General features: G+C 38.7%; 1 protein-coding gene across 2 annotated transcripts in view; it reads left to right on the top strand.

Annotated features, from left to right (window-relative positions):
* Positions 1–7688: 7688 nt before the first annotated feature.
* LOC122650237 (probable serine/threonine-protein kinase SIS8) overlaps positions 7689–25860 on the top strand; it is an 86942-nt gene continuing 68770 nt past the window's right edge. For both annotated transcript variants that reach the window (XR_006331400.1, XM_043843586.1), the window contains exon 1: positions 7689–8415. Coding sequence is in view for 1 of the 2 variants with exons in the window: in XM_043843586.1 (XP_043699521.1) it covers positions 7924–8415 (492 nt within the window). In the remaining variant the exon portion in view is untranslated. The remainder of the gene's footprint in view (positions 8416–25860) is intronic.

Here is a 25860-nt window from a genome sequence, read left to right as displayed (position 1 = left end):
ATTCCTTAACCAAACATATTTGGTTTATATATTTGAAGGTATTGTAATTTTATATACTTAAAGGATAATTGTATAACATAATCTAGCTTGAGACGGATCCTTGAATCCCAGATGAGTTGCAGATGTTTTATTTAATTTTCCCAACTTTCGCTATAGATTGATTAGTATTTCAAACCAACAGCTTTGGGCCTTGCTTAGGTCAGTGGGGTGTGACATATAAATTCATCATTATTGTCATTATTACATTTATTTATCTTATTATATTTTTCTTTTCTTTTCTATCAATTTCTTACCAACCAAAGTACCCTATAGAAAAAGAGCCCATGTCACTCTTAAACTAAAATGAATTGTAATTACATTTTTATGGGTTTGGAGGTTTGGACCCCTCTTCCCTCATATGTTGAAATCTAAAAATTTTAACTGCATCCTGGGTCTAGAACTAAGTGTTTGAGTTTAGATGAGAAGCAAAGATTCACAATGAAAGAGAAAGCAAAAGTTTTACAGTTAAATTTACAAATTGTGTTTAGGGGAAAGTTTTCATACACGACTGTGTAAGCCGTGTATGTGAGAGAATGAGAGTTTCAAGGTATTAATTAATGGGTGGGGGTTTATGATGTTTCCAACTCTTTGTGAGAGGGGATACGACCGTACATGCTTACACAGCCGTGTATGAAAACTTCCCCCTTGTGTTTAACTATACATATATAATACAGAGAAGGGTTACCTGAGAAGATGTAACTAAGTTGTACTATTATTTATTGCCAATGCAAAATGACTTGCTGATTATGACAAAAAAAAATTTCTTAGTTCCATACTTTTATAAAGCATTTTTCATCAAGCTTGTATTGCGTCTTGTTCGAATTTTACCTATGATTTCAATCCAATAAGAATGTCACACGGTAACACAAAAATTCAATTTAAGCTGACAGTTTCATTTTTTTTTTCTTCCAATGGATAACAGTCAAAATCCTTCTTTGCTCCCTCCTCTCTTCCTCTTTTATAAAGTGAGTTGCCCACTATGAGTGGGCTGCCCTTTTACTGTGTCATTGGGATTCTTAATCCCAATATAATTCTAAATACAATATTTGGTTAATTCCTTTAATGATAAGTGTCATAGTCAACCCTACGATGACAAGTGTCATTGTCAATACACATATTCTTGTTTGCTACAAAGTGGGAAGAAGTACGATCCCATTGGATATCTTTCCTAATCCAAACATCTCTCTAATATAAATAATCTCATAAAAAATAATATAAAGACATTAATAGATGAGTTAATATCATTAACTCCCCAAAACAATAGATATTCACAATTTAATCTAATTAATTGCATATTAATCCCTCCATTAATCTATCACATAATGGATTATTTGGCCATATAATTTAATTACTATCAAACCCTAGTCCATCGAACATGTTTGCACAAAGATTATATGTCGATGATTGTAACCAAAACATTTTTTAAAAACTTAATAAAATAATATTATTAATAAATAATATTAATTTTCAAAATAATTTGTAAATACTTTACAAAACTGTTATTGGATCCAAATTCCCATCAAATCATACACAAACATTCTCTCTCCTTGATATTCTGCAAAAAGGCATTGGATTTCGTGTTGAGCATTTCTTTCGTTCACGATCAAATATTATGAGTCTATTACATTGATATATAGTAAGATAAAGACATCAACCATTGATGTGCCAAAACCCATGATTCATAACCACAATTACAAGGACCTCTTAGGTCAAGAGACCAATCAAGTTCTACTAACAAGAATCTTGTTCCATACCAACATGCAGTAACACATGCAAGACTCGAGTGATCTTGTACAATGCACACACCGTCACACCGTCACACCGTATAAGCACTCACACTTATGTTTTGGAATCACCATTGCAAAGAGTACATAGGGTGACGATCATATGAACAAGATGTCCAGTTTTATCCTACTCAAGTATGATTTTTTTAGGTGAAAACCTAAGGACAACCATAACCTATTAATGATCATGCAAATTAATTAAAATCAAATATTAATAAAAAATTCCAAATTTAATGGACACATATCCAATATAATAGTTTACCAAAAAATATATCCAATATAACTTACCCCCCAAAAAAGAAACTCTCCAATACATACTGAGTTAAATGGTTGAGATACACAATTGTTTCTTCCTTTCAACCAGTATTAGATCTTTTTATTAATCGAGTCCTTTAGACAACAACATTAAATACAAAAAGTCTCTCATCTCACGAAGACAGGATGAAGTCTAAGAGGCTAAAAATGAAAAGTGATATGGATAATTATTCACTATTCTTGAATAGCCAACACATGGCACAAAGGCATGTGTCAAGTACTTTTCTTGATTCTCGAGATCAATGACATTCCATATTATACCAGGTTTCTTTTCCGTCCTTGTCGGGCAGTTCGGCCATATCAAGAGTTCAGGACCTTTTTTCCGAGACTTTCCGTGATAATATTCTACCACATCAGACTCTTGCGAGGATTCTCCTTACTTGAAGAGACAACATGACATCATTGGACTCCTAGCACCGCCTCTCGGTAGGTTACAAAGGTTTTCTCTATAAACACAAAGGTAATCCTCCATGTAAGGTGATCGACGATTTTATTTTTTTATGCTATTGCTCTGCAAATTCATGTAATTGCTTTGAGAACTGACTTAAGCATCAGAAAATCCCCTTGGAATCCGTTCTGGTGCTTTCTTATGTCCTTTGTTTCCTAGTCTTACAGGAACTTTCTTCTATAATAGCTCGATCAGTTTTCTACTGCAATAAGAAAAAAACAACCCATTTAGATAAACAATGGATCTCTCGATTAGCTCTAGGGTTAATGTAAGCAAAGCTATAATTTGAAATGTCCCTATTCCTAAGGATGATCATAATGAATTTTCTTTTGCGTGAAATTTTCCTCCATTGCCAATATAAAAACCTTTCTTTGTTTTTCCCTACCTTTATATTTTCTTTATTAACGCAATATTTGCTTCTTTTTAGTGTAGAATTGTTTGGCTTAAAAGGGGCTTGAGGATCCAAAAGCGAAAAATGATCGCATTCTATTGAAACAATAAAGAACCGAAATTGCATCGAACATCTATAATAGACCTAAGAAGACATGATTCTGGGCAGATTCTCCCCTCTTCCAAGTCCATTAAAAGGGAAATGAAAACCAAGATTTGCTTTATCGGGATCCATTTGTGGATCATTAACCCCTCCAATTCGCTGCCCCCTCTAATTCCTCCAATTCCTAACATGGGATCATAAATGACCACCCTACCCCCTGCCCGAAAACACTGCCCAAGGTGGGGTCCACTTCCTCCTATTAGAGGAATTGGAGGTGCCCGCGAATTAGAGATGATAAGTAATCTCCATTTGCCAACTTATTTGGCACTCAAACTTTATAAACATTTTGTCCACATCATATTTATTTTTAAAATTAAAAAAAATGATGGACCATATGGTTGAAATGGGTCTAAAAATTTAAAGTAGGAATAATTATGAATTGTGTAGTTTGATTTTGAATAGAGTTAAATGGCAAAATCGAAACCATATAGCCGAATCATTAGTTGGGATACGGCTTAATTGAGTTGTAGTTGTAGGTACTAATACATATGTTGGACTACCTTGATCCAATGGTTCATTTATTGAGTTCAACCCTTGATGTGACTCCAAATATTTGAATAGGGAAAAAGAACTCTGTCTAGGAGTGCTGGTGTGTGGCGTACACCAGCACTCCCATGAGTTTATCTCTCTCTTTCCCATATGAAAAGACATCTCTGCCCCTTTGCTTTGAAGAGGAGAGAAATAGACACATGGGTGTGTTGGTGTAGGCCACACTTCTGGACAGAAAACTACTTCCCATTGGAATATTATCAACAAGTTCATTGAGACGTTGTGAATTAAGGAAAAACTCACTTAAAATATTAATATGGGATTGAGTTCTTTGTTTGGGAGCATAGCGTATGTTAGCACTCCCTGATTCTATATATTTCCCTCCCACAAACGATGGCAGTTTCATAAGGCTTAGGGGGGGAGGAGAGAGATAGACATAGAGAGGTGCTTCTGTACGCTTCACTCCCAAACAAAGAAAGAACATTATCTCTATTAATATATCGAAAAAAAATTCCCAGCCAATGTATTACACCCTCTCACAATGAATTTGAATTGTTTTCTATATCCTCTTATGATCATATGGACCCCATGTAGATAGATATATTCTTCTCCAAACCGTCATTGATGTGGCGTGGGAGATTCCCCAAGATGATGGAGTGGGGAACCCTCTCTCTATATTTTAAATATGATTTATATAAACTAATAATTTTAAATAAATTTACAACAAAGAACTTGTAACATGGAGGGCCATCACTGAGTGACATCTAAAAGATCAAGTTGGTAATAAATCGCTCTAAGACTTCATATATCAGATGGCCACAATTCATATTATAATAGATTAGGAGTGGTTTTGGTTCTTTAATTCTTGAAGCTGCTTAAGTGTGGATGCATTTTTTTTATTTTTTATTTTAAGCTTCTATCTTGGCAACATTTTTTTTTAATGAATTTTCTGTTTATTATAAAGAAAAAAAAAATCAGATGATCATAGCAAAGCCAATAATTCGATTAAGATAGGGTCTTGTGCTTATGAATTGAAAATTGTAGATTTTTAAGATGAGAGATTGAAGGTTATGCAATGCCATACCAAAAGCCAAGACGATTCTTTTTTTCTTATTATGTGGGCAATCATCAATGAAATAAGATAATGCCTCTTTTTCTTCAATAAATACTACAAGTTGAGAAACAGATAAGGATGGGTGTTGGACTGCTGTTATGGGATGCACCATACATGATTATAATTTATACAAATGTTATAAATCTCAGTTGACTTGAATTCTTATCATCTCATTCATCAATTACAAATTTTCTTCAACCCTTAATTAGTCTTCTTTGCCTAAGTTCTTCTTGCCCATTGAGGGTTTTAAAAATCGGAATCGGATTTGAATCAAAATTATTCGAGCTCGATTTTGATTCCTGTCGATTTGAGTTTTGATTAATTTATACTTGATTTTTAGGGTTCAGATTGATTTCGTCTGATTTTATTTGAATCGCAATTGACTTAGGTCAATCGTGTTGCCAATTTCCGCTTACTTGAACCTTAAGCCCACTGTAATGTAACTGTAATAGACATGTTCACACCCTAAAAAAAAGGCAAAAAAAAGAAAAAGAAAAAATGATTTACAAGAGAAGGTGAAATTAAAGATAAATATAAAGTACAATTTCCTAGATCTACGAGACAAGAAAAAGTATTACAAAACAAATAGGTTTACAAGAAAAGCAAACCTAAAACAAAATCAAATCTACTTGATTTGTAATTAATTTTCTTATCTAGTAGATCTAGGTAATTTCCTCAATAATAGGTCAATATTTTGTGTGGGGAAACGTGGCCCTTGCATGCATGGGGGCCAACGAAAGCGCGCGTTGGCATCTGGGGTGGGATTTCCGCCTTTCATTTCTCGAGAGGGGGGGCTTTATGTCACCCTCCTCTATGTCTGGGCTTGGCAATATATTCCCCCAAAGAGAAATTTTATCCAATAAAAATTCACTCTCTATTTTCCATTTGAACTTTCATGAGTGAATCAGAGTTAAGGCTGTCAATCGGTTAGGTTTTGGCTCGGTTTAAGAAAAAAATGTAAAAATCAAAACTGAACCAAACCAAGAATATTAATACATTTTCAAAACAAAAAACGAATCAATTTAGTTCGATTTTTATTTGATTTTGTATTCAGTTTCTTAGTGATTTTAATTTGGTTTCATATTCGGTTTAGGTCCTATTTTAAATGTTTGGGCCAACTTTTTTTTCATCTTCAATAATAAAAAAAAAACCCTTATTTATTAGGATTATAGTCCAACAAACTTTTCCCAAGCACTAAAATAGAAAAGAATTTATCATCCACATTTGATTAAAAAATAAAAAAGAATATAATTTTAAACGGTTCCTTATTTGATTTGAAAATAGGCAATACGATTTGGTTTAACTAAAATCAAACTGAACTTAGAAAAGATTCAAGCTTTGGAAACCAAAATCAAATCAATTTACTTCGATTTGATTCAGTTTGGTTTTAAACGATCGTTTTCGGTTTCAGTTATAAATTGACACCCTTAATTAGAGTTTTAGTATATGGTATAGGTCACTGCCTATATTGATACCGATGTGTCTATATCGATACCAAAATACCCTTTCTCAATTCAATTGTAGGGTCAGATCCCATGATTAAGTTGTTCACTCTTCACCATAGATGAAGGGAAACTCGGTCTTTTTGTTTTTTAAATGACTGGATGAGAAGAAGAATTTTAAGAGAGAGAGAGTTCCCCAATCAACACAAGGGCAATGCTATTGACCAGACCAGTGCTCAGTAGAGAGAGAGAGAGAGAGAGAGAGGATGGTAGTCCCCCTCCAATCAACACTAGGGCAATGCTATTGACCAGACCAGTACTCAGTAGATGCAGCATTTTAAAAGCTGAATGATCCTTATCACTTGCTATTTATTGGCACTCCAATTTTAGCTCCAAATACACATCTCTTTTGTATCTGAAGTCTGAACACAGGTAAAGGGTGTATGTACTGTTGCATCCAGAGTGTCAATTGTGGCCCAGCTTTTCTTACTGTAAACAACTGGCCCTTCTGTCCTGATTCCATTTTTTCTCCAACTCAACCTTCCAGTGCCAACTGCCAACTTTAAAAGGAAGGGAGGAACCTGCCATGGAATCAAAACCTTTCTATTTATAATGAAATGAAACCAGAAAATTTAGTGAGGTCAAGGACAGTACTTCCTAATAGCCCACCTCCATGGTGTTAACAAAAAGCATTATCACTAAACTTGGTTATATAGTTGAGATCTTGAAATAGCACAAAAGAGAGTTACAGTAAAGGAAGGGAAAAGAGCTTTTACTGTCCAGAAGTAAATTTGATTTCCTGGTTTGGGTCTGAAGAAAGAAAGAAAGAAGAGAAAATTGTATTGCTTATTGGTTCAGTTATCCCAAAGGCCAATAACTGTAGGCATTTAAATACTAATAACTTGACTATGTTAGTTAGAAAAGTTATCTTCTATTCAAAAGATAAAAAACATAGGAATTCTTAAATTTTCTTCTCAAATGGTCCAATCACCAATCTTAATCCACCACAAAATTCCAACTCATGTCTCATGCGGGGTCATGCCCACCCTTGAGACTTGGGAGTCTCAGTTGCCTCTCTGCCCTCTCGCACTACACAATTAAAACACTTTTTTTTTTGGGAACCGTGGAGCCTCTCATATTCAAGTGGGTCGTCGTCGTCTTCAGGTCCCACACCAACTTGTTCGCTTTGCGGTGTGTGTATGTCTGTATTACTCTCCTACCTTTCCCTGTTGCAGACTTCCCACTCAAGAGTTTCCTCTGGCCCATCTGGGCTCCCGCAACAAAGGCTGAAAAATGATTCCTAATCGAATAATCGATCGGTTTCTGTCAACCTTCAATACAGATAAGAAAAATTAATTTGACCCAATCCCGATATAGATACCTTCTGATAGTTTTTGCTCTTCGAGGTAAGAAGATTCAGTTATTTTTCATCTCTTCTTCATTTCAAAGTAGCTGTTCTGTTAATCTTCAACTCCTCTTCCGTATGTTAGTATCTCCTGGTTTGGTGTGATGGGTTCGTCGGTGGAAGTCTTTTGGGGGTGGAGGTGATGCTTGAGGGAGAGGGCTTTCTAGGTTGGCAGTAAATGGTTTTTTTGTCTGTGCTGACAGTGATTGCTAGAGTTTTGAAATTTTCATGTTGGTTGATGAACATGGAGAGGGTGCTATGGCTCCACTGTTACTGGCTTTTCATCTTCTGACATCTACTTTAGTGAGCCTCCCAGAAGCAGCCCAGAAGCAGCATGAAGAACATTCTGAAGAAGCTCCATATCGTGCCTACCCAGTCAGAAGATGCCGAAGGGCCTCCATCGGTGAGGGGTAATCGATCGAATGATGATTCCTCTTGCAGATCATCGCCTCGCTCATCTCCATCCCATCATTCTGAGCAGAAGCCGTTCTCTAGTATCTCTGGATGGTTGAATTCTGTTACTAACAGAAAAAGTCCTAGTCCTCCCTCATCTTCGAATGTAAGAGGGAGAGGAGAGGCAAGGGACCCTTCGGATTCATTGGACAGCAACACTTTGGATATTGTATTGGATGCGGTGAGACGGGATTCAGAGTCGAGCAATTCAAGGGATCCTGAGATGGAAGAAGAATATCAGATACAACTGGCTTTGGAGTTGAGTGCAAGGGAGGATCCTGAGGCAGTTCAGATTGAGGCTGTAAAGCAGATTAGTTTGGGCTCTTGCCCTTCCCAGAACACTCCAGCAGAGGTTGTTGCTTACAGATATTGGGTCAGTTTCTCCCCCCTTCTCTCTATCCCTCTTTGGTTTGATTTGTGGTTGTTACATTTGCTTATTCGCTTTTCTTTGCGAGCATCTCTGGTAAGTGTCTGTAGTCTAATGGCCAACAAATATGACACCTGCATTCATGGTACACACAACTTAGAAGCTGTAGGGAAAGCATTGCAACTTCCAACTTTGAAGGGTATTGTTACAGCGTGGATGGTCTCTGTAAAAGCATCAACTTATCCGAGCGATTGCTTAAGGCGTGCTTATGGAATGTTCAACCATACAGCAAATTATAAAATCTCAGTCACCTTGTAAATGTTGCACTGCATGCACTAATCAAATCCACTTGCAAGAAACATATCACTAGACTAGTGATGGTTAATATGGTCACTTCTTTACTCCTTGAAGCAAGTTGGAAGTCCCCAATGTTTTAAGATGAAGAAAGAGGGATGAAGTTGTCCTAGTGTGGATAACTATCAAGCTTAACTTAAATGGATATTCAATGGTGAATCTTGGGCCTTCTAGAATTAGTGGGGCCTTAAGAGATGGTATTGGGTCTATCTTTCAGATGCATTCCAGTCCTATTTGGAGAGATCCAATTCGAGCAGAGATCAAGTTAGGGTTTGACATTTCCTAGTTCTTTGAAGCTTCAAAGTTTGGAGATTGAAAGGAACTTGGCCATTTTCGTTGTTTGGTTATCTTTGACTATTGGTGTCCCCTGGCAAATTGATTTTTTGTGTAGATAGACTATATAAGCTTGTAAATTTGCTTCTGCCATATTCAGGAGACTCCCCAAGGTGGCCATAATGTATGATTAGGTGCCCTATTGAATAATGAGCTCAATATAGATTCTGGGTGTCTCTAAATAGCACCCCTAAAGAACTTCCAAGTTCCAACACTGAACAAACCAGAAAATCCAGAACTCTGTAGGCTTTGGTCAAACTCTGTAATGGAATTAGTGAAAATTTTCTGCGAGTAATCTAGAGTTAGAGATGAAAGTTGATGAGGTTCACCTCTTCAAATCTTCAAATTCATTTGGACTTTAGGATGTTGTCAAAGCAATTTCCACTACAGGTTGACTATTTTGATAGTAGATCACTGATAGTTCGCCTTCTCTGAAACTTTTAAGGATGTAATGGCAATTTTTACAATGGTTTTAATCCAACAGATTTGGCCCAAGCCGATAAGTCAAAATAGGTCTATGTTGTGGTCATATTATAGTTATACAATTTTGTTTTCTAAAAATCAACAAACTGTTGAATTTTTCTTAAAATCAATAAATCATCCAAAGATATGAAGCTTGTGGGTTTGATAGAGGACTTTTAGAGTGTCTAATCTTAGCTTGGTCTTACAAACCTTGGTAGTGTTGACCAGACTATTTTTTTTTTTGGGGGGGGGGGGGGGGAGTGTGGAGTTTCTTGTATTCAGCGAACAGTTTGTTCCTTTTGGCATTAATATAACTCAAGGTTTGAAAAAAACCCCACAGGTTTCTGGTCTTTCGGTCGTATTAAGCTTCTTCACAAAGTTTGAGTTTGAAATAGAAGGATTTGATGCAGTTTGAAGACCTTACTCATTCGCATAAAAATGAAATAACATAGAAATGTCTATTGAACAGCTTGTAATTGATCTAGCGGCAGCAGTAAAGAGGCAACAGTGACATTACATCGACAGTAGAGAAAATATAAGAAACAACAATGAAGCGCTTAATTTTTCAACTCAAACTATGGTGTGTGTATAAACTCTTACTTCTACTTTCTAAAACACAATTTAGAAAATAAGAAAGTTAAGAAGACTGAATAATTAGAAAGTAACGTACTATAAATAACTCTTCTAGCTGGAACTTTCTAAATGAACATCAAACCAAAACAAATCCACCTCAACTAACAGTGGGAGCCCTTGTGTGTCTTTTGGATTATAACAATTAAACCCCCTAAAAAGTGAGTTTTACTGCCTAAAATATGACTAAAAATTCTCTTCTTCTTTAAAATCTTTGCAATTTAGCCATTCACCATTGAATTGAATCCAAATGGGCTATTTGATCATGGTGGCAACTAAGTGGTTTCTTAATCAAATAGCATTTTTCATCCCAAAGTGCATAAATGGCCTTGTCTTGGCGTAATAATGCCTTAAATTATACAAGCTGCATGAAGAAGAGTTCAAGATGATGGAGAAAATTTATGAGTACTCTTAGTGGAATAGGATGGTTCTGCGTGAGGCCACTGTTGATCATCTAGCTAAGGATGTTACCATGGAGAGTAAGTGTATTTGGAGACAACTATTGTCTTTTGCTTCTATATTTCTGCTCTCACTGTTGTACTTTTTCCTTGTAAATTGTTTTTTGAGCTTGGCCACTTGGCCCCTTTTTATCTCTCTTTCTCTCTTTTGGGGTTTCTATTAAATGTTGTTATTTCTTTGAAAAAATGTGTTGAGATGAAGAAAGATGGAAAGGGATTGATGCTGTTTCCAGTCACCTAAAGATTAGGTTAAGAAAACCAGCAATAAGCCAGAATCGCAGACTTAACATAACTTTCCAGAATTTGAGAGAAATTAAGTGTCAACAAATCAACCACTCAGATGTGGCCATAAGTCTGGTCGAAGATACCATTCAATGGAGATAATAATAATAAATCAAAATTTAGGACCAATCCAAGGGCTGGATCACTATCTATTGAAGGATCCTGCGGGAGATATGAAGCTTCACCAACCAGAAATCAATATCTGATTTGAAGGAATTCAATGCACAGTAACCGATCAATAGACGAATGAAGTATTATCAGCAGCAGATACTCAATAGTGATAATAGAAACAAAAATCTGAAATTTAATTAGGGAAAACAGTTGCAAAACTGAGACTTTCTATGAGTCCTATTTGAAGAATGACTCTTAGAAATCGATGGGAATATCTGGCATTCAATCAGAAAGCAGCAGCATAAAAGGAAGTAGAACTAAAAATGGGATTGTGGAAGTGATTAACAGATTAAGAGAAAGCAAACAGAACCAACAGATTAGAAGATTAAAACTTGCCCAGGGATAGTACTGACTTGAGTTTTAGGATTTTAGCAACTAAAAGAGAAGAACAAGATGGGAAGAAGGGACGATATGAACTGGGAAGCAGCACCCAAGGCCTAGGCTGGAATCACCACCAACTAATCTATTGAATCGCTACAACAGAATTCTGATTCATCTCAGAATTTGAGGTAGCAAATCTAATGTAGGGCTAGGTCACTGGTGTCCTATCCTACAGTATAGGATGATAGTGTTAACAGTATGCTTAGAATGTAAGTCCAACAGAACGGAAACAAGGAATATTCTAACTGTTAGATATATGGCCAGAATACCGTGGGGGGTATTCTGGTTATGAATTAGAACCATCCACGATTCCCTCCCCTTCTCTAATTCTCGATCTCTCTCCTGTTCTCTTCTCTCCTCTTCTTTCCTCTGTTTTGCATTGTTCTTCTTTGTCCCATAGGGCAGCACTGATGAGATGATCTATTGTTCCAGCTGCTGCCCTCCCTTGTTACCTCACTTCATGATATGAAGAATTGATTGATAAGGTGCTGCCCTCCTTTGCTGCGAATATTGAAGACTTCAGCCTTCATTGGACAGATTCACACTATATTACAAGGATTTTGTTCGCTATATTGGAGCTTCAGACCTGCGGCAGATCAGTATTCCAGCACCTACATCAAGCTACATCAAGTTCCAGCCCTCAAGATCGATATCTCTTCACACTTTCAAGGTTTTTTCAAAACCCTGACAATTGTCGATCTTGGGGTTCCACTTATCAGTTAATTCTGATTTTTTGAGGAGTGCTTCACATCTGTTCAAGTGTCCTTCGACTGCAATTTCAGCCTCATACAGTCATTTTTCAGGCCTCACATCATCTTATTGATTTCAGCAATTTCAGGGTTTTTTTCAAAACCCTGAAAATATCGATCTCAAGGTTTTCTCTGGCTGCTGTTGCTGATTCTTGGAGACACTTATTCCTTCATTATTAGAGGGCTTTCATCCTTGTTTCAGCCCTTAACTTGGAGGTGTTCTTGGTTTTCTCTTCACAACAGCCCTCTTCTCCGATTTGGGATTCTTCACTGTCTCCATGGGTGACTCTGTGGATTAAACTGCTACTTATGTTGGTGATGGAAACAGCAAACCAGAGTATCATACTTTCTCTCCAAATCCAATCAAGTTGGATGGCACCAATTACCTACTTTGGTCTACGTCTGCCTCCTTTGCCATTGCTGGCCGTGGCCTTACTGGTCATATTAGGGGATCCACTGCTATGCCTACTGAGGTTGGGGCTGCTCAAGACAAGTGGCTTGCCAACAATGGAGTTCTTATGTCCTACTTGATTGGTTCTATGGTTACAGATCTACAACACAATTTTCTTCTCTTTGATACAGACCTCAGAAATTTGGGCTGCTTGCAAGGAGACTTATGGACAGCTTGGCACTGATGCCCAGGTATATGAAATCAGGAAGAAGGTCCTTCACACTACTCAGGGAGAATTGACAGTCTCCAAATACTATGCTACCTTGCGCAGCCTTTGGCAGCAATTGGACCATTTTTCTGATTTTCACCCAAGTACAGCTGCAGATATTACTTCTTATAAGCAACACATGGACAAGATCAGGGTTTATGATTTCTTGGCAGGATTAAATGTGGAGTATGATCAGATTCGGGTTCAAGTGTTGGGTCACAAGCCTTTTCCCACACTTGAACAGTCATATGCCCTAGTCTCCTCTGAAGAAAACCGTAGGGCTGCCATGTTGCACCCTCCTATTTGTGAGATCGGCTCTTGTTGCTGCCCCTGCCACTCCCGCACCTAGTGGCATTGCTTCTCTTGGTGATTCTACTACAGGGTCTATTGTTTGTGAGTACTGTCACAAACCTTACCACACCAAGGAGAAGTGCTGGAAACTTCATGGGAAACCGGCTGATTTTGAAGCTAAAAGGGCTGCCAAGACTAAGATAAAGACAAAAACCAAGGCCCATCAGACTGAGACTGTTACTGCAACTCCTGCTACCTACACTGGTCTATCCCAGGATGATCTACAGGCCCTCCTACGTATGCTCAGGACTTTCCGCTGCTGCTGCCTCTACTACATCAGCTACTGCCAATTCCTCAGCTCCTTCAGGTTCACACTTTGCCCGGTCAGGTATTTCATTTGTAGGTCATTGTGCTTCTGTGGCTTCCCATCCTTGGATCATAGATTCTGGAGCTACAGATCATATGACCGGTTCCTCTAGTCTGTTTCACAGATATTCTCCCACTTCTGGGAAAGATAAGGTCAAAGTGGCTGATGGGTCCCTTTCTTCAATATCTGGAAAAGGACTCATCAACTGCACTTCCTCTTTTCCCTTGTCTTCTGTTTTACATATTCCTAATTTTACTACTAACCTTCTTTCCATTAGTAGTATTACTCGTGATCTTAACTGCAAAGTCACTTTTTTTCCATCTCATTGTGTGTTTCAGGATCTGGACTCTGGGAAGACGATTGGATTGGGTAAAGTGCATGGTGGCTTGTACCTGCTTGATGACGGTCGCTTCTCTCCACCACCATTGCCTTCTCCGCTGCATCAGAACTCCTTGGTCTCTTCTGAACTTTACCAGTGGCACTCTCGGTTAGGTCACCCTCCTTTAGGAATTTTAGCTCATTTATTTCCTAGTTTGGTCACCCTACATACTAAGGATGATTTTTTTTGTGAGGCTTGTGTTCTGGCCAAACAGACACGTTCAACTTATCCTATTTCAAATAAAAGGAGTTCTTCTTGTTTTAATTTGGTACATTCTGATGTTTGGGGCCCTAGTTGCAAGCCCTCTATTTCTGGTCATCGCTGGTTTGTCTCTTTTATTGATTGTCATTCTCGGAACACTTGGGTATATCTTTTGCACACTAAAAATCAGGTTTTCTCATGTTTTCATCATTTTCATAAGATGATTCAAACTCAGTTCCAAGCTACTCTCCAAATATTGAGAAGTGATAATGGAACCGAGTTTACTGAATCACAATTTCAAAAATATTTGGCTGATCATGGCATTATTCACCAAACTAGTTGTGTTGATACCCCTGCCCAGAATGGTGTGGGAGAAAGAAAAAACCGCCACTTGTTGGAAATGGCCCGGGCGTTGATGTTTGCGAGGAATGTTCCTTCTCAATATTGGGGGGATGCGGTTCTCACTGCCGCCTATCTCATCAATAGGCTCCCTTCTCGGGTTCTTAATTCCCGTACCCCCTCTGATATTTTACTGGGCCATTCCTCCTTTATTGTCCCTCTCAAAGTATTTAGGTGTGTGTGTTATGCTAGGAATACCAGATCTCCAGGTAAGCTTGAGCCTCGTGGGCTCCGTTGCATTTTCTTGGGTTATTCTCCAACCCAGAAAGGCTATAAGTGTTACCATCCCCCTTCCCGTCGTACCTTGGTGAGTATGGATGTTGTTTTCCATGAGACCCTTTCTTATTATTCTTTACCACCTCTTCAAGGGGAGAGTTCTAGTGAAGATGTGCCCTTTGAGATTCCTCCACTAGAGGTTCCTCTGGCTGCTGTCCAGCCTCCTTTGACGGCACCCACGGCTGCTGCCCAGCCTCCTTTGACTGATGCCCAACCTCCTTTGGATGATGTCCAACCTCCTCCGGCTGTTCCTCCCTCACCTAATGGGAATCCTTTACAGGGGGAGACCATAGAAAATAGAGTTGTTAATGTTCCTATTCAGGGGGAGCCGACTCCAGTCCAGAGAACTATTGGTGAATTTCAGAAGAGAATTGACAATTCCAACATACTCACCTACACAAGGGGCAGAACCAACAGAGGGCAGTTGCAATCCACTTTAGCACCAATACCCATCCAATTGCCGGCTCCACATCCAGATCCCCCATCTCCTGGTAATCCCTCTTCTTCCGACCTACCTATTGCTCACCGCAAAGGTACTAGGACTTGTACTTTACATCCCATATCTTGTGTTGTTTCTTATAGTTCTCTTTCTCCATCTTTTCGTGCTTTTGTATCTTCTCTTTCTTCTGTTTCGATTCCTAAAACTTGGCAGGAAGCATCTACAGATGGAAAGTGGAAGGCAGCAATGTTGGAAGAAATGAGAGCACTACATAAAAATAATACATGGGAGCTTGTGACTCTTCCTCCGGGAAAGAAACCAGTTGGATGTAGATGGGTCTTCGTGGTCAAACAGAAGGCTGATGGTTCTGTGGATCGATATAAGGCACGTCTGGTTGCAAAGGGGTTCACTCAAACTTATGGAGTTGACTATCAGGAGACCTTTGCACCAGTGGCGAAGCTCAACACTGTCCGGGTGCTATTATCCTGTGCTGTAAATCTTGGGTGGGATCTTCAACAGTTAGATGTAAAGAATGCCTTCCTCCATGGGGAGCTTGAGGAGGAGGTATATATGGACATTCCACCAGGCTTCTCTGATGACAGGACCAAGGGCAAGGTCTGTAGACTGAAGCGTGCACTTTATGGGCTGAAACAGTCACCTAGGGCATGGTTTGGCAGATTTCACAAGGCTATGATTTCAGCAGGTTATAGGCAGAGTAATGCTGATCACACTTTGTTTATCAGACGAGTTGGTGACAAGGTAACTCTTCTCATAGTCTATGTGGATGATATTGTGGTCACTGATAATGATGGTGATGCTATCAGGGATTTGAAGCTCCTCCTTGACCGTGAGTTTGAGGTCAAAGATCTTGGTTCTCTGAAATATTTTCTAGGGATAGAAGTTGCTCGCTCTTCAAAGGGCATCTTTCTTTCTCAAAGAAAATATGTCCTTGATCTATTGACTAACACAGGGCTGCTAGGCTGTCATCCTTCGAGATACTCCTATGGAAGCTACTACAAAACTTAGGGAGAAAGAGGGTGAGCCTTGACAAGGGTATTTATCAACGGTTAGTGGGCAAGTTAATCTACCTTTCTCACACACGACTGACATTGCGATTCTTTGTGAGTTTGGTGAGCGATTCATGCATGATCCCTATTCCTCTCATATGGATGCAATCAGTCGTATTTTGAGGTATTTGAAGTCTCGCTCCGAAAGGGAATCCTTCTATCTCCCACGGGTCACCTTAAGATTGAAGCCTATCTGATCTTGATTGGCTGGTTCTCCGACAGAAATCTATCTCTGCAGTTCTTGTTCCTTCGTTGGTGGGAACCTTGTCACATGGCGTAGCAAGAAGCGAATGTTGTGGCAGGTCGATCTTGAAGCCGAGTTTGGTGCGATGGCCCAAGGAATTTGTGAACTTCTGTGGCTTAGAGGGTTATTACAGGATATCCGTGTTGCTGTCCATCTTCCCATGATGCTTTATTGTGACAATAAAGCAGCCATTAGTATTGCTCATAACCCGTCCCAAGATGATCGTACTAAACACGTGGAGGTTGACCGACATTTCATCAAGGAGAAGCTTGAGGCCGGCCTCATTTGTGTTCCTTTTGTGAAGTCTCACCGATCAACTAGCTGATGTGTTCACTAAGGACCGAGTAGCAAGTCTGTTTCATCCTATCTTAGTCAAGTTGGGCATGCATGATATATATGCTCCAACTTGAGGGGGAGTGTTAGATATATGGCCAGAATACCGTGGGGGGTATTCTGGACCTTTTCTTTGTTATTTTATTAGTTTTGTATTATGTGGTTTAGTCCCACATTGCTCATGTACATATTTTACTATTCTATTATTCTTATAAATAAGAATGAGCTTGGGATGAATTAATCATCCAAGCATAGAGTTCTAATTCAGATCCACTTAACACTAACAGTAGGTCAATACTAAGGACTGTAATAGCCTATTCTCAGGTCTAAACACAGGTTGATAGGGGTACTCAATCACAGAAAATAATATCAGAATGAAACCCACTGTCAGCTGCTGAACAGAAAAGGTTAAAAAAAACTCTGGAATACACCAGGTTCCCAAAATAGTAAAGTAGTTGACTTGGATGGGAAGATCCTTCCAGTCGAAGGCTGGTAACTTTGGATGGATGAACTCTTCAAAATTCCAGCCAAAGTTAATGGCTAGGTCAGGAGATAAATTAGTGACTCAAATTAGAAAGTAAAGGATCAGTTCAGAATCAGAGTTGGGAGAATAATATGACTTGTTATTAATGACAGAAGTCCACTTTATTTATAATGAGAATTACAACCTAAGGGTAAGCTAGTCAAATAGGAAAATATTAATAAAACAAATAAAACCCTAAAGTAAAGAGAAATTATTCCAATCCCACGGTCCTCAACACTCCCCCTCCAGTTGGTGCAAATATATCAAACTTACCCAACTTGGAGACCAGTGGGTGGAACACCTTACAATTCAAGCCCTTAGTGAAGACATCAGCTAATTGATTGGTAGAATTGACAAAGGGAATGCATATGACTCCTTGTTCAAGCTTCTCTTTGATGAAGTGTTTGTCAATCTCGACATGTTTTGTCTGATCATGCTGGACAGGATTGTGAGCGATACTGATGGCGGCCTTGTTGTCACAGTAGACCCGCATAGGAACTTTAGAGACAATTCCCAAATCACTCAATAATCCCTTGAGCCACATGAGTTCACAGATCCCTTGTGTCATGGCACGAAATTCGGCTTCTGCACTGGAGCGGGAGATGATTGACTATTTCTTGCTACGCCATGTGACAAGATTTCCTCTAAGAACAATAGCCAAAAGTGGATCGTCTATCATCAATGGATCCAGCCCAATCAACATCTGTGAATAATTCCAATTTTAAGTTCCCATTGAGATCATTCCCCATCCGGGAATAGGGATCTTTGGCCGCTTTCCAGATCTTGGCAGTAGTATCCATCAACAAATAGGCCCTTGGAGTGCATAGCGTTGAGAAGAAAAGACATTACCAGTGAGTTGTCTAAACTCCATTTCCTTTGAGATGGACCATCAACAGTAGGTTTCTCAATTTCACTTGTAAGATACCCGACAGACCCTCAAAAATCAATAGATAGGAAACAAGAACGAAACCACATCAGGTAATTGCTCCCATCCAACTGTGGCATAAGGGTTTGGATCCCAAGGTGGATCCTTGCTTTGATACCATGAAGATTTTGGGGAATTGTGACTTGTGTCTATGAGACACCTGTTAGTTTTATTTATAATAGAATGATATGAGGTACAAGTACAATAATGCCCCTAGGGTAACACTAGAGAAATCTCAAGGAAAGTTCTACCCTTATACTCATATTTCAACAGATCTGAATTAGGGCTTTCAAACCCGTGGTCGCATCATAAAACGATTAAACTACTTATATTAAGACTAATAAAATAAATCCTGTAATCCTACCTCCTACCCATAGTTGTCACGGTGTCTAGGTGACCCAAGGCGTTGCAGAGGGTCCAAAATCAAGGCGAGACCAACAAGCCGACCTAGGCGCCGAAGTAGACCAAGGTGCCTAGACGCCTAAGTCGACCAAGGCGCCTAGATGCCTTGACAACTATGCTCCTACCCATAATTAGGCCCATTAAAGTGGCCCATTACAATGAAAACCCATTGGACCAAAGGCCCAACATGTATAGAACCCAACCCAAGGTTAATTTCCACAAAACTAAGCCCACATCTGTGATTTATCTGCATCAGGGATTGCTATTGAAGAATCTCCTTTTGCTTTCTGTTTGTTGGAGGATATGGAAGGAAGGTAATCACAGAATTTCAAAATATAGTAGTTATGAGGCCATGATCTCATGGACAATGGTGAACTGTTTTTCTTCTGGTCTTCTATTGTAGTGAGATTTGATGGATTAAATTTTATGAGGTTGACTGGTGCCTGTGATGTAATTTTTGTAGATTCAATATTTGTTTAAAATACTTGGCTGGTTCCTTTCCAGGATCTGCTTTGTTTTTTATGTTTTTATTTTTGTGTTTTGGGGTCTCCCTTTCTCTAATGAATTTTTATCCTTAAAATGTCAAAGGGGGGGGGGGGGGACAAAGAAAACAAAAGATGGAAAGTGGATTAAGCTTGATTTTGCCTTCATGTTTCTGCTGCTACATAAGCCACACTTCAAAAAGGGCTGGTCAGTGTGGTTGTGAGTTGTGTGATGATGGAGAAGGACCTTCCAACTACCTTGGTGAGAGGTTCAGATCCTCATTTTGATGTACTGGTGTTTGATCTGGACCATTAGGCATCACCTTCTTGTGATGTAAAGGTAGCTCTTGATGGCAGCTGTGTTTGAAAGTTGTCCCTAATATTGCTGTGCTTCCAGTATAGACTGCAAGTTTTATATGATGATTTGGATTATGTTAAATGCTAATTGTTGCTTGTGGGTACATACTTTGGTCCTGGACCATATTGAATTTACTGTAAAGGAAAGAGGTGGTAGAGGTTAGGGACACTGTGGGGTCAGTGTAATGTTCGGCAATATTCTGATAGAAGGAAAGAGTTTCTCCTTCTCAGGTTTTGACTTGGGATGATCCAAAATTGTAAAGTATTGAGTTGGATGGGATTGTTTAGCTGGAGAGATAGAGGTATTGGAGCACAGCTATGAGGAGTTGCATGAACAGATGGAGATTTGCAAGAAAGTTGGGACTCAGATTAATAAAATGCTAAATAACTTCTCAACAGGTTGAAGAAAGGTATGTTCTTGGTATCAAAGACTATAGCCCTTTGGGGAAGGCCGACAATTTGCTGATGATGCAGATCGGTTGATGTGGTTGTCCAGATGCAGCCATTGATGCAGTAGACTTTGCTTGACCACTGGAGGTACTTTATCCAGACGCAGTTGAAAGGGAGACATTCATGTAACAACATAGAACTAGGTGCTCCTTTTATCTAGGGATTTGAGTGGGAAAACCTGTAATTTTTATTTTAGGTTTGAGTGCTACTATATATGTTGTCAAATAACCTAATATTTGGAAATGTAGATGACTCTTTTGCGGGGGCTCTTGTTGGACCATCAGTGGATCCAGCTTAGCACTTTTCTTTGAAGAGAACTGAACTACTGCACTGCTTGGATCTTTTAGTCCGTTTAATTTATTTATTCAAAAATCTTTGATTGTGAATGAAAGAGATTTTTGTTTATCAATAAGGTAGTTTGTGAAACAGAAAACTCTACATATAATTCTGTGCCTTGAAGGTAATTTTGTAAGGGAGTGGGGTTCCTATATGCCTGTTTTAGAAACCCTTTCCTTCACGCCTTCTATAACTGCCACTTGGAAATCAGGTAAGAACCCAAATTTGAGTCATGTTCAGTTCTAGGATAATCGTTGTCTTCATATGGTTATAATGCTCTGATAATTGTTTGAAGAAGTGTGATTATTTAAATAAAAAGTACCATTAAGAATACATGGAAAACCCTATGCATGGTGGCGATACGGTCGAGATACAACAACAACAACAATAACAACAAACTCAGCCTTATCCCAACTTAATGGGGTTGGCCACATGGATCCATCCAAAACAAAGTAGGTAAAACTGAGGTCTAAACAAAAAAAAGGGATGAGAAAAGAGGGATGGTAAAGGAGATGAGAAATGAAAAATGGAAAATGACAACTGAAAGGTTGAAAATAAAAAGGAAAATGAAAGATGAACATAAGAGGAAAGAGGCACAGCCCAACATGGTTGAGATATACCATCAAATTTGACATGTGGCATTTCTAGGGGATTCCCTGCCTATCCAACGGTCAAAAGACTAGATCATCTGGTCCACATGGCAAAAGACTAGAGAGTGGCTGGAAAGGTTCCTACAACGAGCGTGTAGGAACACTTTTTCCATTTGGCAACTTCTCAACTTTGGGTCATTATAAGTCTATGTTGGAACCGCTTCCTCTAAAAGGCCAACCTTATAGGAAAGGGAGGAAACAATATGTATATCATACAGGAGCTCTAACACGACGGACTATCCAAAGGGGGACACAGGTGAATAAATAATTTTTTAACACCTGCCCGTTCCCAAGGGGACTGGATACCGTGACCCTTGCCTGCTTTGATACCATGTTGGAACCGCCTCCTCTAAAAGGCCAACCTTTGGGTTAGAAAGAGAGAATTAGAGAATAGAATTTGTTAGATCCATTGATAGGTAAGCCCCTCTATTTATAATAGGGGGGAAAGTTACAAAGAGACTGAAATAGACATAATTACCCCTAACTAGTAGACTCTATAAGAGCAGCAACTTAATCCTAATATCATAAGAATAAATCTACCCCAAAAGGACCAGAATACCCCTACAGTATTCTGGATTACATATTCCAACATTCCCCCTCAAGCTGGATTATACATATAAGTAAAGAAGGAGGATCCAGCTTAAACTAATAAAAAAAAAAAAAAAACTCCATAATAATGCTAACACTCCCCCTTAAGTTGGTGCGTACAAGGCACTAATGCCCAACTTGAACAAAACGGGAAGAAACAAAGTTGCAGTTGAGTCCAGCTTGACAGATGAATGCAACTCCTAAATAAACCTTCAAGAACTTGAAAAATAGATCTTCAAAACCTGGGTAGACTTGATCAGTAAACCGGGACTGGAATGTCTTCCAAAAAAGGCAGCTTTTACCAATTTTCTATAGCTGTCCAATGATGAATCTTTGACTGATAATCTTGAAGATAAGCAACTAGGCAGCAAGCAGCGGAAACAAATGAATCAGGCAGTGGAAATGATCAACCTAATTGTAGATCCTCATATAGGCACTGTAAATCTTCAAATAGGCAGACAATAACCAAACATCTTCAATACTCTTCATCTCCCCCTTACGACAAACTCAACCCAATAATGAAGGATACCCAATAGCAATGGTGGAGAAGACTGACCTTCTGTATTTTGCACCAACGTTCCTGCAAGTTCTGCGTTCTGCAATGGCTGCAGGTGTATTGTATATAATCTCACCCTCACGTGTAGTGGTACACGTGGACAGATAATGGAGATGATGTAAGAAATAGTGCAAAAGTATAATACTTCAGAATTTTCCAAAAGGTGCTAAGGGTAATGGAAAAGGAAGAAATGGCAATTTAGAGAATACGATAAACTTCCAAAGTGGTTATGGGCAAGGTTTAAAGTATCGGTATCGGGTATCGTATCGGTCAGGTGATTTTAAGAGACGTATCGTATTGTATCGTTTCGAAGATACGTATCAAACAATACAAATACGCATAGAAATGGTCAAGATACACATGGAAATACATTTTTGGAACAAAAAACAATATAAATAAGCAATATATAATAAGTGTCATGCATAAAACTTAAAATGGTGAATAATGTATAACCAAACAAGTGCATTAAATTGAAATTATTATAAAAGATGAAGTTTCTCACATGTTGTAATCGTCGATAGCTATGAAGAGTATTGGATGATGCAAAGGATGATGTCGTAGCACTCCTTCATTTGTTTTTTAGTTTAAAAGTGTGAAAGACCAAAATTAAATGTAAGATTTTAGACTCTTGGTTGAGAGTTTTCCTTCATTTTTTCGTTAGATTAGGAATTGTATCGAATCTGTGATTGAAAATGGCTTTTTTATGCAATGTATCGATGGTATCGATATGTATCGGTATGTATTGGTGCGTATCGGTATGTATTAGTACGTATCGGTATGTATCAAGCCGTATCGATACGTATTAAACCATCCACTGAACCCTTTACTGGACGTATCCATGGTATCGATACGTATCGGTCGTATCGTATCGTATCGTATCCCGTATCGGTCGATACATTTCGATACAATTCGAGACAGTTCATTTTTTTTAAAAAGGAGACGTATCGGTATGTATCGTATCGGTATCGATCGATACCGATACGTATCGGTCCGTATCGTATCGGTCGATACTTTAAACCATGGTTATGGGTATATGCCAAAGGTATGGTATGGGAGGTGGTGAAGTGAAAAAGAAAGCAGTGGGATAATGAATTACGGAGAAAAACAATGCAACATATAAATTGTCAACCATCTTCAAATGATCAAACAAACTCCTTAGATGGAAACTTCCGTAGGGGAGAGACATCAAACCCCAATATTAAATCTGATAAGTAAACAAATCTGATTTGAAGTAAGGAAAGACTCCAATCTTCAAGGCTTGATCAATCTTCAAACAAGGAAGAACCAGTTTGCAAAACTCCAATCTATAAACTCCCACATGCTAAATAGAACTGACGAAGATATCTGGGCAGAATTGATGTAATAAACTGCTCGAAAACTTGGATCAAATCTAAATAAGAGAACAATAATGCTTGGAGCAGTCTCCCAAAGTATGCTGAATATAAACTTGTAGAAAAGCTTCACACAACTGAATAGATTCGTAGTCGCAACCAATAACCATGGATCAACTGTCGTAATCCCAAATAGAAACTGACCTCCAAGTAGTAGATTCAATTCTTCAATAAGGTGAAAGAAATTTCATCTCCAATATTAGGCAGACACAGTCTCAAGACCAGGGCAGCAGTAGTCCTCATAAAGGCAGCAATGACACCTTAACCAATCATGCTTACAGTGGCCAATCAACAGAACCAGCAAGGGATGAATGAAAGCTCAATAAAACCAGCAAATAGGAGACAATAACTCAGCAGGTCCAATAGTAAGTGATGCAGCCAGCCACATAGGAACTAGGAAAAAAATAGGTTTATAGTTGGTGAAATCGAGCCATAAGAGTGAAACCTGAATTTTTTCAAAAATAACTCCATAAATGATGCTGAAACGTGGGTCAAATACTCCTCTGATATGTATAAGACTCTCCTAAAAAAATTAGCGAGAGAGGACTGTCCTAACCCTTAGATCGATTATAGTCAGGGTTTGTAAAAAACCCTGAAACTTGAGTTCGATTGTAGGAAGGGGGGCTTCGTAAAAACTGATGATGACTTGTCAAAGTGATGATGTCTTGGCATAGATGCTGTCCACAGTTGCTTGAATGGATCTCCAATACGAACACCCAATCTCTTGTAGGGTTTGAGACTTGATCTTCAAGTGAGAGAAACACCAAAAAGTGCAGAAAAAATTGGGCAGCAGCTATCTTGTGTAAAAGAACTTCTTCAAGCCATGAATAATTGAAATAAATTGCCTCTCTTGATAGTAGAAACACCTCTAAAAAATTCCAGAAGCAGCAGGTAACCCTAACCCAAAAAATCGATTAATGTCAGGGTTTTGGAAAACCCTGAAAAGTAGAGATTGATTGGGGTAGGGGTCTTCTAGAAAACTTGGATAGGTGCAAGATTGAGGTCGAGTGGTCCTAGTAATGGAGGGAAGCAACCCACAAAAAATCAGCATGAACTGAAAGGAGGAACCCTAAAATTGATTGGAAGCAACCCTGACAAGTTGAGATCGATTAGAGTATCAAGGCTGAAAAGGTGAATGAAAGTTGGAAAAAAAGAAAAAAAGGGAAAAAGAACAATGGAATAGGGTAGATAGGTGCTAGAAAAGAAAGCAAAGGGAGCTCTAATGGTGGAAGATCAACCTTCAATAGTGGTAGAGATATGATCTTCAAAAAAATCTGGAAAACTCCAATATCGCAGAGATGGTTCCAGCAACCATCGATCTGAAAAAAAGGTAATGAAAATAGGTAGGATGGAGGGAGAGGGCAGCAATTAAATCATTGGTTTAGGTTTTTACCTCATTAGTGCTGCCCCCTTACAAGGATGAGTAGAAGAAAAACCAGTAGAAGGTGAAACCGAGAAAGAGAGAAACGAGGGAGAAGTCGATTGAAGAGAAGAAGAAAAGGAGGGTTTTTTTTTCTTTCTAGCCAGATCAGACATACTTTGATACCATGTTGGAACCGCTTCCTCTAAAAGGCCAACCTTGTAGAAAAGGGAGGAAACAATATGTATATCATACAGAAACTCTAACACGGTGGACTATCCAAAGGGGGACACAGGTGCATAAATAATTTTTTAACACCTGCCCACTCCTAGGGGGACTCGATACCGTGACCCCTGCCTGCTCTGATACCATGTTGGCAGAACCGTGGGTTAGAAAGAGAGAATTAGAGAATAAAATGTGTTAGATCCATTGATAGGTAAGCCCCTGGAGAAAGTTACAAAGGGACTGAAATAGACATAATTATCCTTAACTAGCTGACTCTATAAGAGCAGCAACTTAATCCTAATATCATAAGAATAAATCTACCCCACAAGGACTAGATTACCCCCACAGTATTCTGGATTACATATTCCAACAGTCTATCTGTGGTTCTGGCCCTATTTTATGTTTAAGTTTAGTTTGTGGTTGATTTGGGCTAGTCTTAGTCATTGTTCTGTAAAGGCCCATAATTATAGGCCAAGTTTCATTAGGTGTCACTTAAAATTGTGTGAGTGGGAGAAAAAGGAAGCTTGATGCAGATAAGTCACTTAAAGGGTTTATTTTATTGGAAATAAAACTTGGGGGTTATGTAGGTGTTGGGCCTTTGATCCCATTGGTTTTATTTGTAATGGGCCATTTTAATGGGTTAAGAATATGGGTAGAAAGTAGGACAACAAGATTTACTTCATTAGTCTAATAAAAGTCTTGTTTTGAGTCTTTTCTTTCATTATTTTAAT

The sequence above is a fragment of the Telopea speciosissima genome, chromosome 2, assembly GCF_018873765.1.
Source record: "Telopea speciosissima isolate NSW1024214 ecotype Mountain lineage chromosome 2, Tspe_v1, whole genome shotgun sequence".
NCBI classification, from domain to species: Eukaryota; Viridiplantae; Streptophyta; class Magnoliopsida; order Proteales; family Proteaceae; genus Telopea; species Telopea speciosissima.
This window is presented reverse-complemented; position numbering and strand designations above follow the sequence as displayed.